The 20,201-nt window shown below is 48.6% G+C and overlaps 8 protein-coding genes across 8 annotated transcripts; 2 read left to right on the top strand and 6 right to left on the bottom strand.

Moving 5' to 3' along the window:
• Positions 1–29: 29 nt before the first annotated feature.
• F9C07_2285117 (uncharacterized protein) lies at positions 30–1,390 on the bottom strand. Its single transcript, XM_041286492.2, has 2 exons — positions 1,180–1,390; positions 30–1,124 (listed from the first exon to the last, which is right to left on the bottom strand). The coding sequence occupies exons 1-2, from the start codon at positions 1,315–1,317 to the stop codon at positions 339–341; spliced, it is 924 nt and encodes a 307-aa protein (XP_041147951.1). The 5' UTR covers positions 1,318–1,390; the 3' UTR covers positions 30–338.
• A 1,303-nt stretch (positions 1,391–2,693) lies between these two features.
• Positions 2,694–3,580, bottom strand: F9C07_8752 (uncharacterized protein; the record flags this gene model as incomplete). The annotated part of the gene is made up of 2 exons (XM_071511820.1): positions 2,694–2,906; positions 3,527–3,580. 2 exons carry the CDS (start codon positions 3,578–3,580, stop codon positions 2,694–2,696), a joined length of 267 nt encoding a protein of 88 aa, XP_071364524.1.
• A 222-nt stretch (positions 3,581–3,802) lies between these two features.
• F9C07_2285119 (cytochrome P450 monooxygenase) lies at positions 3,803–6,767 on the top strand. Its single transcript, XM_041286477.2, has 9 exons — positions 3,803–4,164; positions 4,226–4,357; positions 4,407–4,686; positions 4,740–4,805; positions 4,882–4,957; positions 5,036–5,385; positions 5,466–5,550; positions 5,617–5,777; positions 5,832–6,767. Exons 1-9 carry the CDS (start codon positions 3,942–3,944, stop codon positions 5,995–5,997), a joined length of 1,539 nt encoding a protein of 512 aa, XP_041147952.2. The 5' UTR covers positions 3,803–3,941; the 3' UTR covers positions 5,998–6,767.
• F9C07_2285120 (mycelial catalase Cat1) lies at positions 6,768–9,676 on the bottom strand. The gene is made up of 6 exons (XM_041293121.2): positions 9,170–9,676; positions 8,883–9,108; positions 8,401–8,816; positions 8,190–8,354; positions 7,954–8,128; positions 6,768–7,891 (listed from the first exon to the last, which is right to left on the bottom strand). Exons 1-6 carry the CDS (start codon positions 9,449–9,451, stop codon positions 6,978–6,980), a joined length of 2,178 nt encoding a protein of 725 aa, XP_041147953.1. The 5' UTR covers positions 9,452–9,676; the 3' UTR covers positions 6,768–6,977.
• A 1,725-nt stretch (positions 9,677–11,401) lies between these two features.
• F9C07_8755 (putative quercetin 2,3-dioxygenase) lies at positions 11,402–12,569 on the bottom strand (the record flags this gene model as incomplete). Its single annotated transcript, XM_041286484.1, has 2 exons — positions 11,402–12,053; positions 12,124–12,569. 2 exons carry the CDS (start codon positions 12,567–12,569, stop codon positions 11,402–11,404), a joined length of 1,098 nt encoding a protein of 365 aa, XP_041147954.1.
• Positions 12,570–15,905: 3,336 nt separating this feature from the next.
• On the top strand, positions 15,906–16,190 carry F9C07_2234456 (uncharacterized protein; the record flags this gene model as incomplete). Its single annotated transcript, XM_071509954.1, has 2 exons — positions 15,906–16,047; positions 16,108–16,190. The coding sequence occupies 2 exons, from the start codon at positions 15,906–15,908 to the stop codon at positions 16,188–16,190; spliced, it is 225 nt and encodes a 74-aa protein (XP_071364525.1).
• A 907-nt stretch (positions 16,191–17,097) lies between these two features.
• F9C07_8756 (uncharacterized protein) lies at positions 17,098–17,820 on the bottom strand (the record flags this gene model as incomplete). Its single annotated transcript, XM_041286485.1, has 1 exon — positions 17,098–17,820. The coding sequence occupies one exon, from the start codon at positions 17,818–17,820 to the stop codon at positions 17,098–17,100; it is 723 nt and encodes a 240-aa protein (XP_041147955.1).
• A 203-nt stretch (positions 17,821–18,023) lies between these two features.
• F9C07_2285123 (male sterility domain-containing protein) lies at positions 18,024–20,006 on the bottom strand (the record flags this gene model as incomplete). Its single annotated transcript, XM_041293122.2, has 2 exons — positions 18,024–19,819; positions 19,873–20,006. 2 exons carry the CDS (start codon positions 20,004–20,006, stop codon positions 18,655–18,657), a joined length of 1,299 nt encoding a protein of 432 aa, XP_041147956.2. The 3' UTR covers positions 18,024–18,654.
• Positions 20,007–20,201: the final 195 nt, after the last annotated feature.

Genomic DNA, 20,201 nt, shown 5'->3' on the forward strand with positions numbered 1-20,201 from the left:
TCTCAGAGTTGTTTGAGCTAAAGCAGAGACTTAACTTTCGGTAACGCATTTTTCATTATCACAAAGAACGAAATTGACTCGACTATAGATCATCCTGGCCGATGCCTCACCAATTTTGCACCCAGGAGCTTATACGCTTTACCTGCGGCCATTCAAGGCCTGCACAATTCGTGAGGTGTGCAAAGCACATCGGTAGTGGAGACCTCAGGTGCTCAAGTGGCAAGATACAATATATAGATGTCCTGATGTCAACACACAAATGCAGGGAATGCCTGAGAAGCGATTAAGAGACTAAAACAGGTGGGTAGTTCTCTAGCTGTATGGATTGCAATGAATAATTAGAATAAGGACCCGCGTCTGCCAATGCGCGATTCATCTTCCAGCCTAGCCGCAAGCCCTTTGAGTTCATCCTCAGTTGATCCTGGGTCCGCGTCTTCTTGAGCGGCAGAAACTTCAAAGTCAAATAGCTTCACACCCTCCTCTGTTACCAAGAAATTGTACTTATTAAGGTCCCCGTGAACGATTCCATGTTCGTGAAGCAGACGAACAGTTTCCGTGCAGTCTTTGAGATCCTGTATACCCGGGGTTCTACCCGAAATCTCCTCCATTAGAAAGCCAATTGTTCGATCCTTAGTTTCCTCGTACACAAAGCCGATGAACTTCGGACAAAATGAAAAACCAGACTCCATTAGCTTAGAATATACAGAGACTTCATGTTGTAGAGATCGGATCTCGTGTTTAAACCGTGCAATCTTTAGCACCCATGTCTCATCACCATGCCTTACCCGAGAAAGACGGTAGCTGATCCTGGATACTGTAGTGAGATCTAGGATGTTGACAAATATAGCAGAAGGATGGTTCAGCTGTCCGAGATCTAACCCGTGTGGCGGAAACTCGTCTGGACTGCTTTCAATACCCTGCGCGGTATTTCGTACAGTGAGGGTCTTCCATTTATCATTCCACTTCGGAATGTTTTGCAGCTTCGCAAGAACCAGGAAGCCATCTGTTCTATAATCGGGCGGGAGTATACCCCCATCGAGGACGGAAACATATACAATTCGTGAATTTCTCCGAATTCGGTATAAGAAATCATTTTCCTCGAGATCCAGAGACAGTACTTCCTCCTTCACATCATTAGTCATGTTTCATCTATCGGGGCAGCTTTAGAAACCCTCTCACATCATAAGGTACTTCTGTGGCTGACCAACCAAGTGCAGGTAGGGGTAGGAGTGAGCTGACACCCTGGGCAATAGATGACATTAAAAGCCAGAACGCACGCCATATCTGCCATCGAAACGGATGCGACATGCCAGGCATACTGAGAGACTTTTCCTTGTATGATGATATTTTGGTCGTGTATTGTCCACTTCGATTGTTTCCGTCGTTCTGATCTTTGAGCTGCTTGAGTCTCGGAGTCTACGACCCAGCTACATTACACCTCAGCTGGAGCCGGAAATACACTTCTGCCGAGGTCTCACTTCTTTTGGTTGCTCTTCTGAGACACGAACTCTATCTTACCCACTATCCTTCTACCAGCGATTTGTGATTATAACTTACACATACACATGATGGGTAATCACAGATGGTGGATACTTACGTGCCTTTAGCCTCTAGTTAACTTCCCGCCCCCTTCTGCTTGCTCTTATTCTGTTCAATAGGAGCATCAAAACCTGTACGACGCGAGATATCTCGATTTCATGCACAACCATACTGCCAATACATCTACCAATCGTATCAACAGTAGACTGAGACCCATAGGCGACACAAAGGACCCACTACCCCTCGAAAAGATTTGCAAAGTAACCGGGTTACCAAAGGATTGACAGCATCTCACCTGAACTCCACGGTGACTGAGTTCCTGGGATTATGCTTACCCACCTCAAGCGGTCCCTTGGCTTTGTCACAACAAGCCACACCTGACACAGTCTGAGTGTTCGTGACTCAGGTCTCGGCCAAAATCGCTGACCAGGTTTGGCTGGTGTTTCGGGTTTTTCATTGTTCCTACGATTTACAAGGTGGTGCTACGCTCGACTTCAGTGAGTGTGACAAGGGGCCTTGCTGCTATGATGAGGTTGGGTTACTCGACGGTGTATCGGCGTGGGGTAGGCTGTCTCTAGCCTTAGCTGATGGATAAGATATGCTAAGTATCGAATAACTCCCAAATGGATAATGGAATGTTATCAAAGGCGTACACGGTATTGTTTAAACCATGGCTTGACTACCCCCAAAACACTCAAGCTGAGAAGAGCTCTATGTAGCAGTACATAGCGTAGCCGAATAGTTTTGGTAAGGGTTTAAAGTTAGACTGGGTTAAACAAATTTGAATCAAATAAGTCTATGATAAAGATCATCGGCTAGCAATGCACTATCATAATGTGTTGCTATCGCAGCACATTATAGCCCGACGCGGTATCATTGGGGTTTTGTAAGAGCTTATTAAGAATATTTTGGCCAGTTATTAGATGTCCGAAGTTGAAAAGGTAAGAGATGGCACAATCCCTGTAAGCAAGAAGATTAAAACTCACTTGGGTAGTGTAAGAGAAGGCGTGGGATGAACTAGATAAAAGGAACACGATGCTGAATATACGCGGAATATAGCAGACAGGTAACATTAATTTACAAACCTCTTCCTCAAAGGTTCAATCAATCATCAGATTCTTATTAGCGAGTCTGAAAAGAATAAACCGAATCCTCTAGAGGCGCAGCAACATGTGGTCATGGCCATGCTCCGTCACCCAGACTTCACTGCCATTTTTGAAGTCAAATCTAAACTCTTTCCTGTCCTTAAGCTGAAAGTTGAGCTTAAGTCCATCCTTCAGATTCCCATAAGCGGGTCCTGCGCTGATACCGTTGTCTTCCACAGTCGCAGAAATAGTGAGATCATCGCACACTACATAACCGTGAGTCTGTCCCCCCGTCAGTTAATGAGGCCCAAAAGCTTGGTAAAGGTGTCTTACATGATTCAGATACATAGAAAGTATCAGTTGAAGTGGTAGTTGAGATATAAGTATAAAAACCTGCTAATTCTACTGTTTATCGCAACGCGAAAAAAGATGGGTCTGGATTACAGAATGCCTTTGATTGGTTGATATAAACCAGAACATCCCCACATATGTCAACATATATCGCGTGATGGACTCCGTATGCAGCCGGCTGCATTTAGTGGAGGGCCTGAGGCAGGCACAATAGGCAGACTACAGTTCAGCTGGGGTGCCTTGAGGCCCAGAGGGTGCCTCAAGATCTTGTGTGGGCCGTCGGAAATAAGGACCCACGGCAGCAGGTTAAGTCATATGACTGCGCTCACCGCCCCTACCGTTTCCTAAAGAGGTTTGATTCGAGGCCTGTCAGCATCGCACCGTTTCGAATATCATCACTTTTTAGATGTTTTGATTTCATTGTTATTGAATAGCTTCAAAATTTGTTCATTTTATTAAACTGGTAGGAAAGCTAGGGGGGACTCCATATTGGTCATTAACCTGATCCAAGTATCACAGAAGTTCTACTAATAATCCTCTCTTGTTCTTACCCCGCCTCGATCAGCATCCACCCCGTTTGTCTTACCGTAATTGCCCTTGGCCATCAACTGGTCTGGAGTGTCTTACCAGCTTAATTACAAATTGAATGCCTTATCCTTATGACTCCAATGTAGAGACAGGATATATAGTTGAGCGGTAATGGTACATGGTCAAGGATAATGCCTTCATGTCCCGAAATACTCGGGATTCAACACTATCGCTCATCAGGTTGATTACAGATATATGACACCGTGGCTTGCGACGATGCTGGGAAGGCTGGTGCCAATACATTTATCACGCGCCAGTTCCCCTCTTCATATCCTTTCTAGATCCATTGCCAACGCAACCATTCTCGTGTTGTCCTCTGTTAAATGGTAGTTTGACGGAGATTTCGTTTCAACTCTTGAACACCACATCTGCGCTTACATGCTGGGAGTCGCAATGGAAGATACCTTTAACTTGACCGTCCTAGGTGGGGTTATTGTCCTGTACAGCTTAGGGCTGGTTATTTACCGATTGTATTTCTCTCCACTGGCAAAATTCCCAGGCTCTAAACTTGCCGCCGCGACGGGATGGTACGAGTTTTACTTCGATTACTGGATAGGTGGGAAATACGTGTTCGAGATTGAGCGGATGCATCAAGTATACGGTACATAAATGGTCCCGCGAAGGAACAAGAATAGGAAGAATAACATTCAGCATGGGTCAAGGCCCCATCATTAGAATTAACCCGCACGAGCTATCCATCCGCGATCCGGACTTCTATAATGAAATCTATGTCACGGAAAGCAAACGTCGAAGCAACCACTATGATTTGTTCGCCCGAGGAATTGGAATGGACGGTATGAGTCTTCTATCCATGCGGAAAGGTAACTAAGGACGCGAGAGTAGAAAGCCACATCGTAACAGTCGATCACAACCTCCACCGCAAGCGAAGAAAACCTCTAGAGCCATTCTTCTCCCGAGCAGGCATTGCTCGGCTGGAGCCAGCACTTGTGGAGATGTCTCTGAAGCTTGAATCACGACTCCGCCAATACGAGGGGAAGCACACGGTGATCACGCTGGATCATGCTTTCTCTGCCTTCTCAGGTGATATCATAAGACGGGTCTGTTTTAATAAGGATGATTTCGGAGATCTTTTTATGGATCATCCTGATTTTTCGCCAGATTGGTGGCTGTCTTTCTGTGTCTTGTGGCGGATAATATAGCTAACGGACATATTAGGTACAACCTCATCCACAACATCTTAAGACATTTCCCTGTGTTTACTGGGTTTCCTTTGATTGCCAGGTGAGTTGTATTGTATTTTCTTCATCTTCTTCCCGTTTTACGCAGTTCTTCAATGTACGCTGATACAGTGGGATAGGATTGTGACTTATATCCCTGAGTCCATCCTGCTCAAGGCCTTCCCTCAAGGCCAATCTCTAAATCGACTTAAGGATGTGCGTTTTCTCTCCCTCCTCATTATGATTATATTAGGACAATATACGCGTGGCTGAAACTAAAATATATCCATACAGGTAGCCCTGCAGAGAATCACCCACGTCATGAACTCCAAAGCCACCGAACTCAAGGATACCCACCGCGAAGTCTCGCTTTTCCACCATATCGTCGAAAGTGATATGCCCGAGTCCGAACGGTCCCCCGAGCGCCTGGTCCAGGAAGCACAGGTTCTCCTGAGCGCGGGTACAGTCACCACTGCCCGCACAATTGCATTCGCCTCATTCTATATTCTTGCAAGATCGGAGATCAAGGCAAAATTACAGGCTGAATTGAGGGATGCGATGGACGGTTGGCCAGAAAAGGTTCCTACATTCATGGACCTAGAACGGTTGCAGTATCTTCAGGCCATTATTAAGGAGTCTCTCCGGTAATTTACTTTCCCATGGAATTAAAACTACTAAAAGTGGAAGAGAAATGAATGAGGATCTAACGACCAGGTCTGTACAGGTTGAGCTATGGCATCATGCACCGTCTTCCTCGGGTCTCTCCTGACCTGCCAATTCAATACAAAGATTTTACAATCCCCATTGGGGTAAGTCACTTATCTACATTATTGATTCTACCAATTATTAAACAGAATTAACAAACCAAACACTAGACCCCAGTCGGCATGTCCTCTTACTTCATGCACACAGACCCAACCGTCTACCCCGACCCCACGACATTCCGCCCAGAGCGCTGGCTCGGTGCCATCGACCCAGCCATGCATCGGAACTACGTTCCCTTCACCCGTGGTTCAAGAAACTGTCTCGGAATGAAGTATGCTCCCCCTTCCCCTGTCAAAGCAAACGAATAACTAATGCAAAGAAACAGTCTGGCCATGGCCGAGATTTCTCTCATTCTGGCTGTTCTCTACCGTCCCAATGGACTGAAGCTGGAGCTGTACGAGACGGATGAAACAGATGTGATGATAGCGCATGATTTCATGGTCCCCATGCCGAAGGTCACTTCTAAGGGTGTGAGGGTTTTGATACGGTGATTGCCTGTAGGGTGATATTAGCTGGACTTTAGTCACGGCGTATGTACCTGCTTTCTCTCGCTTTGGTCGTGGAGTAGGAGAGCTTTGAGAGTGCGAGAAAGTACAATATTTGTTCGGCTTGGGATAACTCAATGAACCCGATAATCTGACTCTTCACATCTATATATACTCTTCCTCCCTCTCTTATCTCTTCTCTATTTTGCCTCTCTTGCCTCTCTTACCAAGTGTCAAGTAAATTGCAAAATCCAGAAAACAATACCTACCCAGTCCACACAACACATCCAAAACCCAAATTCGCAAAAATATACACAGTAAAACAACTAAACCCACCAAGAAGAATTCTGTCCAGCTCAGATAACAGGCTATACCGGTTCGCACAGTCTCGGTCAGCGATAGTAACACTGCTAGTAGGAGGTTAAAATTAACTACTCCGTACACGGTACAAGTACCCACTATGCTTCGTACTATTGTTAAGGAGATATTAATAGAGGGGATACTATGCATATTAATATAATAGAGATTTATATTAATTTGATTTAATTTATATTTGTTTTGGAAGCGTCTTTCCTTTCTTATATTGTCGTTAAGTGGGATTGTGGGTCTTGTGAGTAAATTTTTATCAGATAACCTATTTTTAAGCTGAAATTGGGCATTCACATAGAGAAATTGTTGTTTACCAGGGAAGATGTAGAAGGACCAATTGATTGAGCTTTCTTTGTCTAGAGATCAATAGAATTGACCCTAGAAGCTGGCTTATCGTACGTTTTTCGTGGGAAAAGTGTGGAATAAGGTAGTTGGCTACCAGCTCACACATGTACTGATTATAATACTCTGCGAGATGTTTATTGAATATGTTACTAGTCAAATATACATAGAAGAAATAGTGGCCTCGCCACAAAACAAATCACAGATCGGGCAATGTTGAGTAAAAGATGCCCCGATGGTTACAAATCCTCCGCTGGCTAATAGTACACGCCGGCTTAATGGTCCAGCTTGAAACGGTCAAGGAACTTGAAAGTGCGAAGACCGTCCTTGATACCATCGACGAATCCACTAGTCACCGACTTGTCGACGTACACACCGTCGCGAGAAGTCTGGATACCGGCGTTCTTGAGCGCAGTAGCGGCGCTGCCGACGGCACCAACAGGCTTTCCGAAACGGAATCCATCGATGACAATCTGCAGGGGCCGGCCGGCCGGGAACAGAGTGGACGAGGAGGTGGCATTGCTAGGCGCAGTGAAGGAGAAAGTAGAGAAGAGACCCTCAGCGCCGGGCGCGACGACCACAGCATCGAACTGGATGGCATCCGATCCGGAGTAAGTCTGATCAACGCCGTCGGACAGACGCTCCGCAACGACGACAACATCAACGCCGTCCTCAGAAAGCTGCTTGCTGAGCTCAGAGGCTGCCTCGATGGAGGCAGGGGTCTCAACCGAAGCCAGGAAGCCAACCTTCAGTCCATCGAGCTTCTTCAGCTTCTGTCCGAAAGTGCCAACGTCAGTGGTCTTGTTGTTGTGGTAGTAGGTCGGGTCAGCCTCAGGCTCCTCAACGCCGATAGCGCGAGCGACGCGGCGGGCGAGGTCGTTGGACACGCGGTTCAGCTGGATGATGACATTGTTGCGTACGACCGAGCTCTTGACGTTGGAGTTCTCAAAACGAATAGCATCGACGACGAACTGCTGTTCGGCGGGAGTAAGTGAGTTGTAGAACAGACGCGGCTGCGACCAGACGTCCTCGAAGGACGGGCTGACGGCACGGGTGAAACGGCCAGTAGACTCGCGTCCAGGAGCCGTGAAGAAACCCTTGCCCACAGTCTGGTTGGCCTGCTTAGGAGAGCCCTTGTTGAGGGTGTTCGGAGAGTAGGCGTTGGGGTTCAGGGGGATGAACATCTGGCCTAAATGGGGTTAGCATCCTACACCGATATACACATAGAACGGGTCCTCAAAGAGGCTTTACCGGCTCCATCGCGGTTGTTGTTGTGCACAGGCACGCGAGGCTGGTTGATGGGCAGCTGCTCGAAGTTGGGTCCGCCGTGACGGTTCAACTGGGTGTCGAGGTACGAAAAGAGACGGCCCTGGAGAAGAGGATCCTCGGTGAAGTCAACACCACGGACGATGTGGCCAGGTTGGAACTACAACATTCGTGAGTCACTGGTCAAAGAACGACAACAATACTTAGTCAGAGCTCCATACCATGACCTGCTCAGTCTCGGCAAAGTAGTTGCGAGGGTTGCGGTTGAGAGTCATCTTGCCCAGCTTGGTGATTGGCACGTATTCCTCGGGGACGATCTTGGTGGGATCAAACAGATCGAAGCCAAACTTCAGCTGGTCTTCCTCATCCATGATTTGAACACCGAGCTACAAAATTAGTACGCTGGATTGAAGGATGGCCGAAAACACTCACCTCCCACTCAGGGTATCTGCCCGCCTCGATCGCTTCGAAGAGATCCTGGCGCATGAAGTCGGGGTTCTTGCCAGAGACCTGCTGCGCTTCTTCCCAGACCATGCTGGCCTTACCCTGCAGGGACTTCCAGTGGAACTTGACGAGCTTGGAGTCACCGTTGTCAGTGACGAAGCGGAAGGTGTGGATACCAAAGCCATCGACGTGGCGAAGAGAGCGCGGGATACCATGGCCGGACATGGCCCAGAGCAGGGTGTGCAGGGAACTGGGCTGCTGGCTGAAGAAGTCCCAAGCAGAGTCATGGGCAGTGGCAGCCTGAGGGATCTCATTGTCACCACGAGGCTTGACAGCGTGGATGAGATCAGGGAAAAGAATAGCGTCCTGGATGAAGAAGACGGGAATGTTGTTGCCAACAATATCTGTGATTCGAATTAGTTAAATGAAAACTCCATGTGGAGGAAAAATTGTTTATGAATTGGACATACCGAAGTTACCCTCATCAGTGTAGAAACGAGTCGCAAAGCCATGAACATCGCGAGCCAAATCCGAACTACCACGGCTACCCGCGACAGTCGAGAATCGCACGAAAACCGGAGTCTCCTTGCCCTCAGCTCCAAGGAACGAGGCAGCAGTGATGTTAGAGTAGTCACCGTACGAGGTGAAGACACCATGGGCACCAACACCGCGAGCGTGGACTGCACGTTCAGGAACCTGTTACTAGAGATCAGCCAAATCCCATTCACATTCCATATCATATAGTATTCCCCCATACACGTTCGTGATCGAAGCGCTGGATCTTCTGTCGGAAGATGAAATCCTCCAGCAATGTCGGGCCGCGGTCTCCGACTTGAAGGCTGTTCTGATCCTCAATAGGGCCGCCCACGTCGGAGGTCAGGAATGTGTCATTGTCGGCCATATAGTACTGGGACAAGAATTCCTCTGTCGCGGCGGTGGCATCGTTGGTTCCTGTGTCGCGACGTTCAAGCTCACCGGTCATGTACGGACACGCCGCACTGGCAATGCCAATGACGCTGGCAAGGGAGAGGGCGCGCATCGTGTTGCTAACTGTTAAGTGTCAACACAAATAAGCAACAGCCAAAGGGATTTGGTGGTGAGCGGGAAAGAAGGGCAGGAAGGGGAGGGGAAAATGCAAGGAACTTATAGAACTCACCAATTCGCAGTGGGATGATCAGCACTCGGGGAAGAGAAGAGAAGTTCCTGGCTTGCAGGTACACTTGCGAGGTACTTATATGCACGTGCAGATCGTTTAATTAAGCAGCCAAGGAATTCATTCGCATCCCAAGACAGGAAGGTACGTAAGGTATCTCCTCCTAGACGCCAGTCGTAGCCCCAATCGGACAAAAGCACCTGTTGCTTACTCGAACATGAAAGCCTAGAAAAAAAACGATGTGATACGGGTGGAGCTGTCTTAGGCTACTGGGTCTTGCTCTCTAGTATGGCGATAGAAGGGGACCTGTTATTGACCTACAGCCACAGTGATGCAGTCTCAAACGCCCATTCGTCGGGAGGATTGGCAGATCCATTCTTGGCGAATCGAATAAAGGAGATAAAATGCATAACCGGCATAATCGGACACGGTAGGGTGGATACGACCGAACGCAGAAGCCTGAAAACCCAATAATTGGTATGAGAGAAAGCTTTTTTCCCTGGGTGATATCACAAATCCCCAGCCTCCCACTGGATTGGTGTCATGATCGCGAAGCTCGACGAAGTGCAGCAAGCATAGTGGCCTGACATATCGACAAGGTCTCGGCTCGCGATGCTTGGTAATAGAATGTCACTAGTCGGATAGCTTCAGATGCTCCACCGATTAATAAGATGAGAATGTTGACTGGTTTCTTGGCAGCATCCCCCCAGCAAGTCGCTTCGATGATCAATACCTCTGTGCATTTTCGCTCGGTTGCAACCACCATCTTATTCAGAATTTTGGCCTAGAACAAGGGAGGTTTTTCCTGTTTGATCGCCCCTTGCGTGGGTCGGCGAAGACGGGCCTCATCCCGATCTGATGCCAGAGACGTTTCGAGAATATTGGCTGGATCACTTTCTCCTGAATTTAATCTATCAAATGCAAAACTCCGTGTAAATCGAAGTCCTGTAATGCGACAACCCTGGGTATGATACTCCGTAGACTGTGATCCTCTCGCATATGCACTCAGTCCCGTGCAAGGATAGCCCTAATAGAATATCGCTCCCGTTCCCCTCTCGACCATGCAACTACTTGCGTTGATAGCTAATAAAAGAGCTAACTCCCACGTCCTCCCCTGCTGTTCTGTTGGTTAGTAATTAAAAGACATACTTAATTCTATATATAAACAGAACTACTGCAGTGCAACTGCATTATCACACCGTCTCCATCGTGCCGTCCACCTCCCCATCCGTTCATTCCTGTCCAGATCCCCGGTGCATACATGCAAGGATACGATAATAACTCAAATATTCCTTCCAAAATTAATCCATCTATGGCGCAGTCCACCTCCCGGCCGAGTCCAACGGCCTATGACGACAGCACATGGCGTGAGATCCTGGCCTGATTGTCAGCCAAGGCGGCGGCTATTTTTCCCAGCTATGAATGTGGGACGTGAGACGATGTGCTCGGCCTTGCATATAGTCTTTTGACGGCGTCCTTCGCCTGTTATTTCAGTTCAATATTGTACTTTTATCCCGGCCTTTGGCATGGCAGAGATCAATCTCCTTCTCTTTGCCAAGCAACCCCCGCTCCTTGGCAGCTGGTGAAATTGTCGACATGCATCCAAACGTCCATGCTAATTAGATACTACTGACGAGCACTAAAAGCTTCCCCGCGCCTCTGGCAGGGATAGTTGAAGTGATTAGACTCCGAACGGGCGCGTTCCCACCCAATGCGACCGGTGGCCTTCCTTCGGCTAGACAATTCAAACTCAGTGATAATATCAAGACTATATACACTACAGTACATCGTTTTCACACCAATCATAGATCGCTAATATGTACTCCATACGGTCGATCAATAACGTGGAAAAGTCGGATATCCCCAGTCCTTCCCCTCGGCAATCAACTGCTGGTTAAGTCCATCCTGACCAGCATTGACGGACAACACCTTCGCATATGATCCTTCCGTCCAATAGCTATACGACACCGTTGCAGGCACAAAGGCCACATCGCCCATCTCTAGCTGAGCAACTGGATAGTCGCCGATCTGAATTTGAACTGATCCTTCCAGGACTTCAAACGCTGTGGCTCCGACTGTGGACCACGTCGGGGCCGAACTCGACGTCCGCTGCCGGCTCAAAATAATGGTCGACAGGGTGAAGTTCGTATCCTGTGCCTGGCTATTGGTAACCAGCGGCTGGATAATCTGGTAGGCTCCGTGCTTGGAGTTGAGGTACTTCGGGCCATAGTTGTTGGCGATGAAGTAGGGCTTTCCCGGCTCGCCGAGGGAGGCGTCTTCTGTGTGCCAGCCCTCATCCGACGGGGCAGAGCCATTGACGAAGTCCCGACGCGGCTCGAAAGAGAGCTGAGCGTAGACATCAAATGATTCGAGACCGGAAATCCCGCTAGCGTCCGGTCCGGTAGCCGAAGAATCATTGGACGCCTGTGGGACATAGGGTGTGTTGGTGGCGGAGGTATAGTTGGTGCCGAGGGTGTAGAAGAGGTCCCTACAAATATCCTGGTTAGCTCCTTGTCCTTATCATCCATTTTCCTCCCATCGGAGGCTTCTAGACTCACTCAAAACCGCCCGGGGAGATCACTCCAACCATCTCTGTGTCCGGGTCTAAGATCTGGAAGGTGTGCGTGGTATTCCTCGGTACCGATCCATAATCACCCTGTGTCAACAACCGTCCCTGTTGTTCCTCCTCGCCATACTGCGCCCACAGCTGGAAGCGACCCTTGAAATTGAAGAAGTTCTCGTAGTGCTTCTGGTGGATATGCGGGAGCACTCCGAGACTGCCGCTGTAGGGGGCGTTGGTGCTCATCAACGTAAACGCATAGTCGGAGGATGGTCCGGTAACCGGGAAGCGGTAGAGCTGGCTGCCAATCGTGACTGCATGGGAGTTGGCGTAATGAGGGATGATATATGGCCGAGGAGAGGACGGGGCGTTCTCGAGGTAGAGATCCGACACAGATTGGGAAGCCGCCAGGGGCAACAAGCCCGCTAGGAGAAGGAGATTCATTATGGTCGGCGGTCTTTAGGTTGGATTTGGCGTAGATATTACCTTCGAGTCCATTCTCCAGGAACCGTCGGGCCATTGACAATTCTACTTATACTCTCACATCACAGGAGCAGACAGGAGCAGACATACTCGGGAAATCCGCTGTCTATACCCGGTAATCAGAACGGATCACAATGTAAACGTCCTCCTATCCTCCCTACAGGGGCGAGAATATCAATCATGCTCGGATTTTCCGAACCATTTTGGGATCGGCATCTCCACTGTTTGAAGAATCCTGACGAATTTGGCGTCATTGCTTCATTAAATTTAATAACCTAAATTGCCTGTCAGTCAGAATCCCCAGATTTTCCTCCTCCAGTATTTTGAAAATATATTCCCTCAACACCACGTTAATAAAATTGAGCCGTGTTATGGAGTCCAGCCTATTCCAAGATGTCGCCTCACAACCAGCAGAAGCGCACCCGGATGTCCCTGAGCATTTTTATCCACGAATGTCGATCAGCGCCGATCTTCAGACTAGTGTCTTGGGCCGTTTCGCGGATGCTCCATCGGCAGTTGCGTCATATTCCCTTCTTCACTGTGATGGCGAGTAAATTAAATCAATTAATCTCCTCAGTCTGAAGCACTCCGCGTGCTGTTTCATGCTAGTCTGCCGGTTTTCGGAACAAAGTAGACCGACAGTTCGATTGTTACGGTAGGGTTCTAGAAAAAGTCCTCCGATATACACAGTACATAATCTTTGTGGCTCCGTTCTTCCTCACTAGTGGGTCGTGGTTGTTTGGCCTTGCTTTTGAAACAATAGTGTGGCCTGTCCATCGCAATCTCTGTTCAGTCTTTCGGTCAGATCCTGCATAGCCTGCGAATACACAGTATATTTAGTCGCATAGGTCCGATTCTCCTAAGTATTTCTCCGAAAGACGACGATCGATATATAAGCGGAAAAAGGAAGGTTGGCGGATTCCCCGCGTTTCCACATTTCATGCAAGCGACTTGCTAACACCGCGATACGTACGTCTATTATCTAAGCGGAAGTCAAGACGAGACTATTGTCATTAGCCAGGTACGAGTACTTCCGCCTTGCCTTTTCTGCTGGTTGTCGAGAAATACGGTGGGTCAGTGTTGGGACTATTGATGATGAGCCCTAAAAGAGACAACACCTCCCCACTCCGGTAGACAAGGACGGACAACGAGTGCCAGACGTTGGCTGTTCCGTTTGTGGAGAAGTGCTCATTTAACCTAGTTAGTTATGTACAATCATATCAATCAATGATTTTAACGGATTCCGCCGGTCCGACTAGCCGGGGTTGTTCAACGTTGACTTCGGATTTTCCGATACAAGTGGCGATGCCGTCGTCATCCACCCCTGGCGGCATTCCTGAGATCATTTGGGAGTCAGGCACATCATCAACTGCCGACCGCCATTGGAACCGTGGTTCTCGAAATATTAGACGAATTAGGGACGTTGCGACTCAACCAGCAGGGAGTAGACAAGCATATCGGTACTAGACTTACTAGTGGTACTAGTTGTGAAGATCGGGGGGCAGCAGGAGATGTGTCGATTGCAAATCAGTAACCACGATGTTGGGAGCTCCTTCCCTTCTCGAAGGCGAGTTAACGTGGAGTCTTCCTTAGTAGCCCTATGAGCTTCGTGACAAAAATGGGTTTAGTGACCCAGCGGGTCGGGGAAAAGGGCTGCAGGGATTAGGATCCGAGCCGATGGCTCAAAGGTTAAAGGAAGGTATAGATTCAAAATATTACTACAGTAGCATATTCTGTCTGTCCTGGAGTAGTTTGACAAAACGCAGGAGGTCCATCATGTCATACATACCTAAGGATTGTCAGTCGAAGACATCACTGACTCACCCAATGCATTCGTTTGGGCTTTGTGCAAAGGGTGAAAAGATCGTGTACGGTCCTGTCCCGTATACTATATATAATATACACCAGCACACTATGGGTCATTATCCATCGGTGGACCCCTTGTAGGACTAGGCAGCGTAATATATGGGATCCCCACGGGGTTGGTTCTAAACTTATAGTGTAACTAGGGACTCAGATCGTCATGACAATGGTGCATCTTAAGCATAGCAGCCAGTAGCATTGTCGTAGATCAGCAAGCCTACTCTTCGTCGTATGGTACTGCCTTGGTATTAGTATCCTTCTAAATGTTCTTCACAGTATGTCCAAGTATCGAGATTCTCATTGCATCACAGAAGACCGTCATCAAAGTACGTAGTTTCCCGCTGCGTAGACCGCAAGGACGACGGCCATCAAATAGTTGGATAATCCTGACGAAATACACGTCGAAATTTTCAGTAAGCAGTCCTCTTCCCTCCTTCCTTTTCCAGGACCTTCCTTCCTTCTTGCAATTCCCCCCTCAGCACAGAGTCTCCCAGCCTGCCTCTTCTTCTTCCTCTACAAATACCAAACAGGACGCTTCCATCAACGCAACAAGAAAATTCATCTAATAAAAGGTCTGTATCTCGTTCTTTTCATACAGTTGACTAACGCGGGTTTCAGGATAACATCGACTTTGCCAAATAGGCGTCACTTGACGCAACACCACCTTGGGTAGAGGTGAGTGGGCAGTCGACAACACAACACAAAGCAACATCATGGTGCACAACGAACATCAACAGCATCGCCAATGACCTGGCCCTGGGCGGGTGGATGGGACGGGCTTGAGAATCGACTAGATCAACCATCTCGACTATCTCGGCTATCAACCTGGCCCTGGAGGGTGGTAGGGATGGGCCTGGGACATAATCAGGTAAGTATATCCCCAAATAACCTAGGCCTCGGCTGGGCAGGATGGGAAGGGCCTGGGCAACTTGCTACTAACTTTAGGTTCCAATCATATCACCTGGCCTATGGTTGGGTGGATGGGACGGGCCTGGGAATCGACTACATCGACTAACCAGCACTCTACTATCTCGACTGTCGACTATCCATTACAACTTGGCCTTGGATGGGTGGTAGGGATGGGCCAGGGATAAATACGACGTCTTTACACAAACAGGTAAGTATATCCCCAAACCTAGGCCTTGGCTGGGAAGGTTGGGAAGGGCCTGGGCTCTCCAACTAACCAAGCTGACAATTACAACAACTCCCGGCCTTGGAGGGTAGTTGGGATGGGCCTGGGACATAATCAAGTAAGTATCTCCCCAAACAATTCAGGCCTCGGATGGGTGGTTGGGACGGGCCTGGGACAAACACAGCTTCTTCTATATATCAGGTAAGTCTCTCCTTCCAAGCAATCCAGGCCTCGGATGGGTGGTCGGGATGGGCCTGGGTTATACTACTAACATAGCCCTCTTACATCGACTAACCCAGCCCATGGAAGGGAGGTTGAGGCGGGCCTGGGATACGACAGACACATATTCAACAAGACGATTATTCGATACTTTGGATGCGTTCAACAATCACGCATCACCAGCCTGTGACGGACTCGAGCCAAAGGATGGAGATTTCTTTGACAGTAAGACACAAAACAACATGAAAATACGGCTTGCATACAATTTTTACTAACACATGCTAGTCTCTCCTGACAAGAAACATAACAGAGATTTCGACGACCGCTCCGGCCTATGGATGGGTGGTTGGGATGGGCCTGGGACATAATCAAGTGAGTATCTCCCCAAACAACCTAGGCCTCGGCTGGGCAGGATGGGAAGGGCCTGGGCTATCACTACTAACTCCAAGCAACCAAGCTATCAAATCCTGGCTCGGATGGGTGGTAGGGATGGGCCAGGGATAAAATCAGGTAAGTATCAACTTCCCAAATATCCTCAGGCCTCGGCTGGGCAGGATGGGAAGGGCCTGGGCTATCCTACTAACCTACATATTAACCTCAATCCCACCCTATGGTGGACAGTAAGATGACTTGGCCTTGGTTGGGCGGTTGGGATGGGCCAGGGATTCAACAAATTACTGAGCCGATGATATCGATTGTTGCAATTATCACCATCTGCTATCGCCTATCAACCTGGCCTTGGTTGGGTGGTAGGGACGGGCCAGGGATAAACACAACTTCTTTCAAAATCATGTATGTATATATCCCCATATCCTAGGCCTCGGCTGGGTAGGTTGGGAAGGGCCTGGGCTATCCAACTAACTGTAGCTACTAACAACTACAACAACTCCCGGCCTTGGAAGGGTGGTAGGGACGGGCCTGGGATATATACGAATATTACTTCTTGTTTTTGGTAAGTGGTATTCTGGTTTATATGTATGTCACAGATGCGTCACTGACGATCATTTTTCTTGGGATCAAATCAATAATTACTACTCTGCGAGATACTTCTGGGTTAGGTTGGTGTAGTCGAGTTGTACTATTGAAAGAAGAGTCAACATAAGTGAGTACCAGTATTCCAACGAGACGATAACCATGGTACTAAGACGGTTCTCGCAAAGATATGACATGAATGGTTACGAGTATACATATGAAATAGTAAGACATCCCATCCCCTAACCAAGCAAGACACCAACTCACAAACACATCCTACCAACCACTAACCCAGATCCTTTTTTAAAACCCAACCGAAACCTCAAACCCATCCTTAACCTCCTGCACATCAAACCGAACCTGACCCTCACAATCACCATACTCATACGGCTTCCCCACAGTAGCGGTAACACCAGACTCAGAGGAGATAGGGTTCAAGAAAGTAGCATTAGTATACGGCAACGAGCCACAGGTATGGCTAGCAACAGCATTCCAAGGATAATACTCGACGAACCCAACCTGGGACTCCTTGATACCACCCGTTCCAGAGGGAAGCGTATACTCTCCGATATGAGTCTCATTGTTATTGACGGCATCCACTAGGGTTCCGGTCCAGGTTGTTCCTTCGGTGTTCTTTATAACGAGGTGATACATGGGCGCATAGGATGCCGGTATCTCGACGGCACAGCTGACGCCAGCACCGCCGTCGGCGCCATCACTGCAGTTCTCGTCGGTGCTGGTGCTACCGGGGATGAAGCTGGAGAAGACGGCGTGGATGATGCTTGCGCCGTTGGCGTCGGGACGAGGTTGAAGGCCTGTGTAGCCGATGTCGGTGACGCCGTTGAAGCTGAATTGCTGGGCGAAGTAGAAGCCTTCTTCGCGCGGGGCGTTGGCGATCGAGATGGGGAATGTGATATCCTTCAGGCCTGTTGAGGGGAGGTTGGTGGCGCTCCAGTCGAGACCGACGAGGGCTTCGGTCACGGGGAGGAGAGGGATGATGGCTGCCAGAGCGGAGATGGACTTCATGGTGATGGTGTGGTTTGAATACTAGCAATTAGGGCAATGCGTCAGTGTCATTCCTTCACAGTTTCCGATCACGACCTCATCCAGGAAAACAGGAGACACACAGTTACAATGAACGTACAATCGACCAGCGATCAGAGAAAGTCAAAAGAAAAACAGAATAAAATCAGGAAGCGAGATTGGAATGCTGAATTAGCTCTGCTAACATTCCTCTTCAACTACAGGCCCGTCCAACAATCCCTATTTATACCCCATCCCCATCGTTACAATCACCATATTCATGCAAGATACCGTACCATCGTCTTCACCACCCCAATAAATTATGATTGATAATACCGATCAAATGCCATTGCAACCCTAGTATCCTCCTGTTCCTGTCGGTACTCAAGCTGAAACAAGCAATTCCCTCGGGTTCCAGATTAGCGTCGCTATGATTTGACAGACGTGCCGATCAACTTCGGCTACGGTGTCAGGGGCCGTTGGAATCTCCACCACGAGAACTCCCTTAATGTTACATTGAACTGGCTCTCACTACCTCTATCGACGCTAGTGTTCCAAGGGTCTTCGCTTAGATCTGGTTGTGAAACTAGAGCGCGGTTTGCGGAGTTGGCCCATGGATCGTTGTCTATGGGTAGAATGATAGGTTAGTTCTACTAGGGTTTGGACTCGACCTCGGCTAATTATTTATCATACGATGTATCTGATAGAAAGACGATTCTATATTTTGCAATAAGAATACTCCTGCATAACAATTGACTGATGATATTTGCTTCCGGCTATGCCGGCGTGAGGCTATTATCCAGACCTCCCGAAACGTACTGTACCAGATTATCAGCATTAAAAGAATCCCGATGAATAAAACAGCCAAAACAAGATCCGACTAAGAAACCCCTTGGCAGCGAACTGCTCCGCAACGAACCGGATCTGTTTTGCCCTCGCTGCGAAGTCCACCCCGTTCCTGGACCCTGACGAGAACAACTGCAGTTCCGAACTCTCCTTCTCACTCAAGCTTTTCCACAGGGAAACAGTCTTCTCTTCGGAGAATCTATACGAAGCCGCATAGATGACATACACCCGAGCGATCGGGTGCAGTAACTTAGACCGCCAATCCACATCCAACCACTCCTTCCGTAGAGGCCATGGAAGCTTCCGCAAGGCCATCGCCTGCTCCCAGAAGGCTTGAAAGGTGTACCGCGTTCTTACACCACCCACAGCATGAACAGGACCCGTGGTTCCCTTCGCAAGGTGAACCAGCAGTCTATCCACGACGACATCAACGGGGACCTCGTCGATCGTGGATTCTGTTTCCGGGTCGTCAGCCCGGCTTGTCACACGCACGACTAGGGTCGGAGTTAAAATAAAAAACGCCGCAAACACAGTCGTCGGCGTTGATTTCGGTACGCTGAACCCCTCGTATGGGAAGGTTTGCGCGGGCGCTATCACCGACGGCCGCAGAATGAGAAGCTTCTCTGCTTTACCGGCGGCGCTGAATATGTTGAGAACGAGTCGCTCCGTGAGGTGTTTGGCGTAGCCGTACGGCCAGGGGAAATTGTGCGCGCTGTATTCCAAGGATTTGCCTTCTCGTTGTACTTGTTTCCACTCGTCGCGTGCATCAGATATCCATTCGCGACCAAGAGGGTAGATTCTCTCCTCCACGTAGGGGTCGGTATCATCCGACTCCTGGTAAATGAAGGCGTTTACATATGCCGTTGAAACGTATACGAAGCGATCGAGTTGTTGGCATTGTAAGCCAAAGTGGGCGACATTTTCGCTTCCGTGGATGACTGGTTTTGCTAACTTCTCCAGCGAACTCATCAGGTTAATGGACGAAGCCGTATGAATGACGATGTTGACGTGTTCTTGTAATGCCTGAAGATGGTCGTCGTTGATACCAATGTTTGGTTCGAGGATATCGCCTTCGATCACTGTGACAAGCCCGGTATCATAGAGGCACTCGATATACTTGGAGGGTAGGTATTGACGCCATATTCCTTCCAAAAGTCTAGTTCTATGTAAGCTTGCGTCCAGTTCTCATAGTTTTGCAATTATACATACGGCAGACCACCCCTGCAGAGCAAATATATATGAGCCACAGGCGCTTGCGAGATGATGCGGTACACCAGCGCCGTTCCCAGGAAACCCGAGGCACCTGTGATGAATAAAACTTTTCCTGAGTAGTACTCCCACATGATGGTAGCATGCAAGAAGCATCCAAGCCAGTCGACAGAGGAGCATAGACTACCTATATATAGTTTCCGATGTGCTCAAGGTGTCGTGAGGTCGGCATCCATGTCAAACAAGGGGCGCCCTTAACTGTCGTTCACGTCTTTGTAATTTGTTACTATCTCCACTGTGGCCAATGTTTTGGCTTTTAAAAGATGAAT

Source organism: Aspergillus flavus, chromosome 5, assembly GCF_009017415.1.
Source record: "Aspergillus flavus chromosome 5, complete sequence".
NCBI classification, from domain to species: domain Eukaryota; kingdom Fungi; phylum Ascomycota; class Eurotiomycetes; order Eurotiales; family Aspergillaceae; genus Aspergillus; species Aspergillus flavus.

Bases quoted from the DNA above. Each gene is read 5' to 3' on its own strand.
- F9C07_2285117 (XM_041286492.2), bottom strand. From the start codon at position 1,317: ATGCCTGGCATGTCGCATCCGTTTCGATGGCAGATATGGCGTGCGTTC. The intron at 1,125-1,179 runs GTGAGAGGGTTT...AATGATGTGAAG, and splicing joins CCACAGAAGTACCTTATGAT to GAGGAAGTACTGTCTCTGGA.
- F9C07_2285120 (XM_041293121.2), bottom strand. From the start codon at position 9,451: ATGCGCGCCCTCTCCCTTGCCAGCGTCATTGGCATTGCCAGTGCGGCG. The intron at 9,109-9,169 runs GTATGGGGGAAT...CTCTAGTAACAG, and splicing joins AGCGCTTCGATCACGAACGT to GTTCCTGAACGTGCAGTCCA. The intron at 8,817-8,882 runs GTATGTCCAATT...TTCGAATCACAG, and splicing joins CACTGATGAGGGTAACTTCG to ATATTGTTGGCAACAACATT.
- F9C07_2285119 (XM_041286477.2), top strand. From the start codon at position 3,942: ATGCTGGGAGTCGCAATGGAAGATACCTTTAACTTGACCGTCCTAGGT. The intron at 4,958-5,035 runs GTGCGTTTTCTC...ATATCCATACAG, and splicing joins CTCTAAATCGACTTAAGGAT to GTAGCCCTGCAGAGAATCAC. The intron at 5,386-5,465 runs GTAATTTACTTT...AGGTCTGTACAG, and splicing joins ATTATTAAGGAGTCTCTCCG to GTTGAGCTATGGCATCATGC.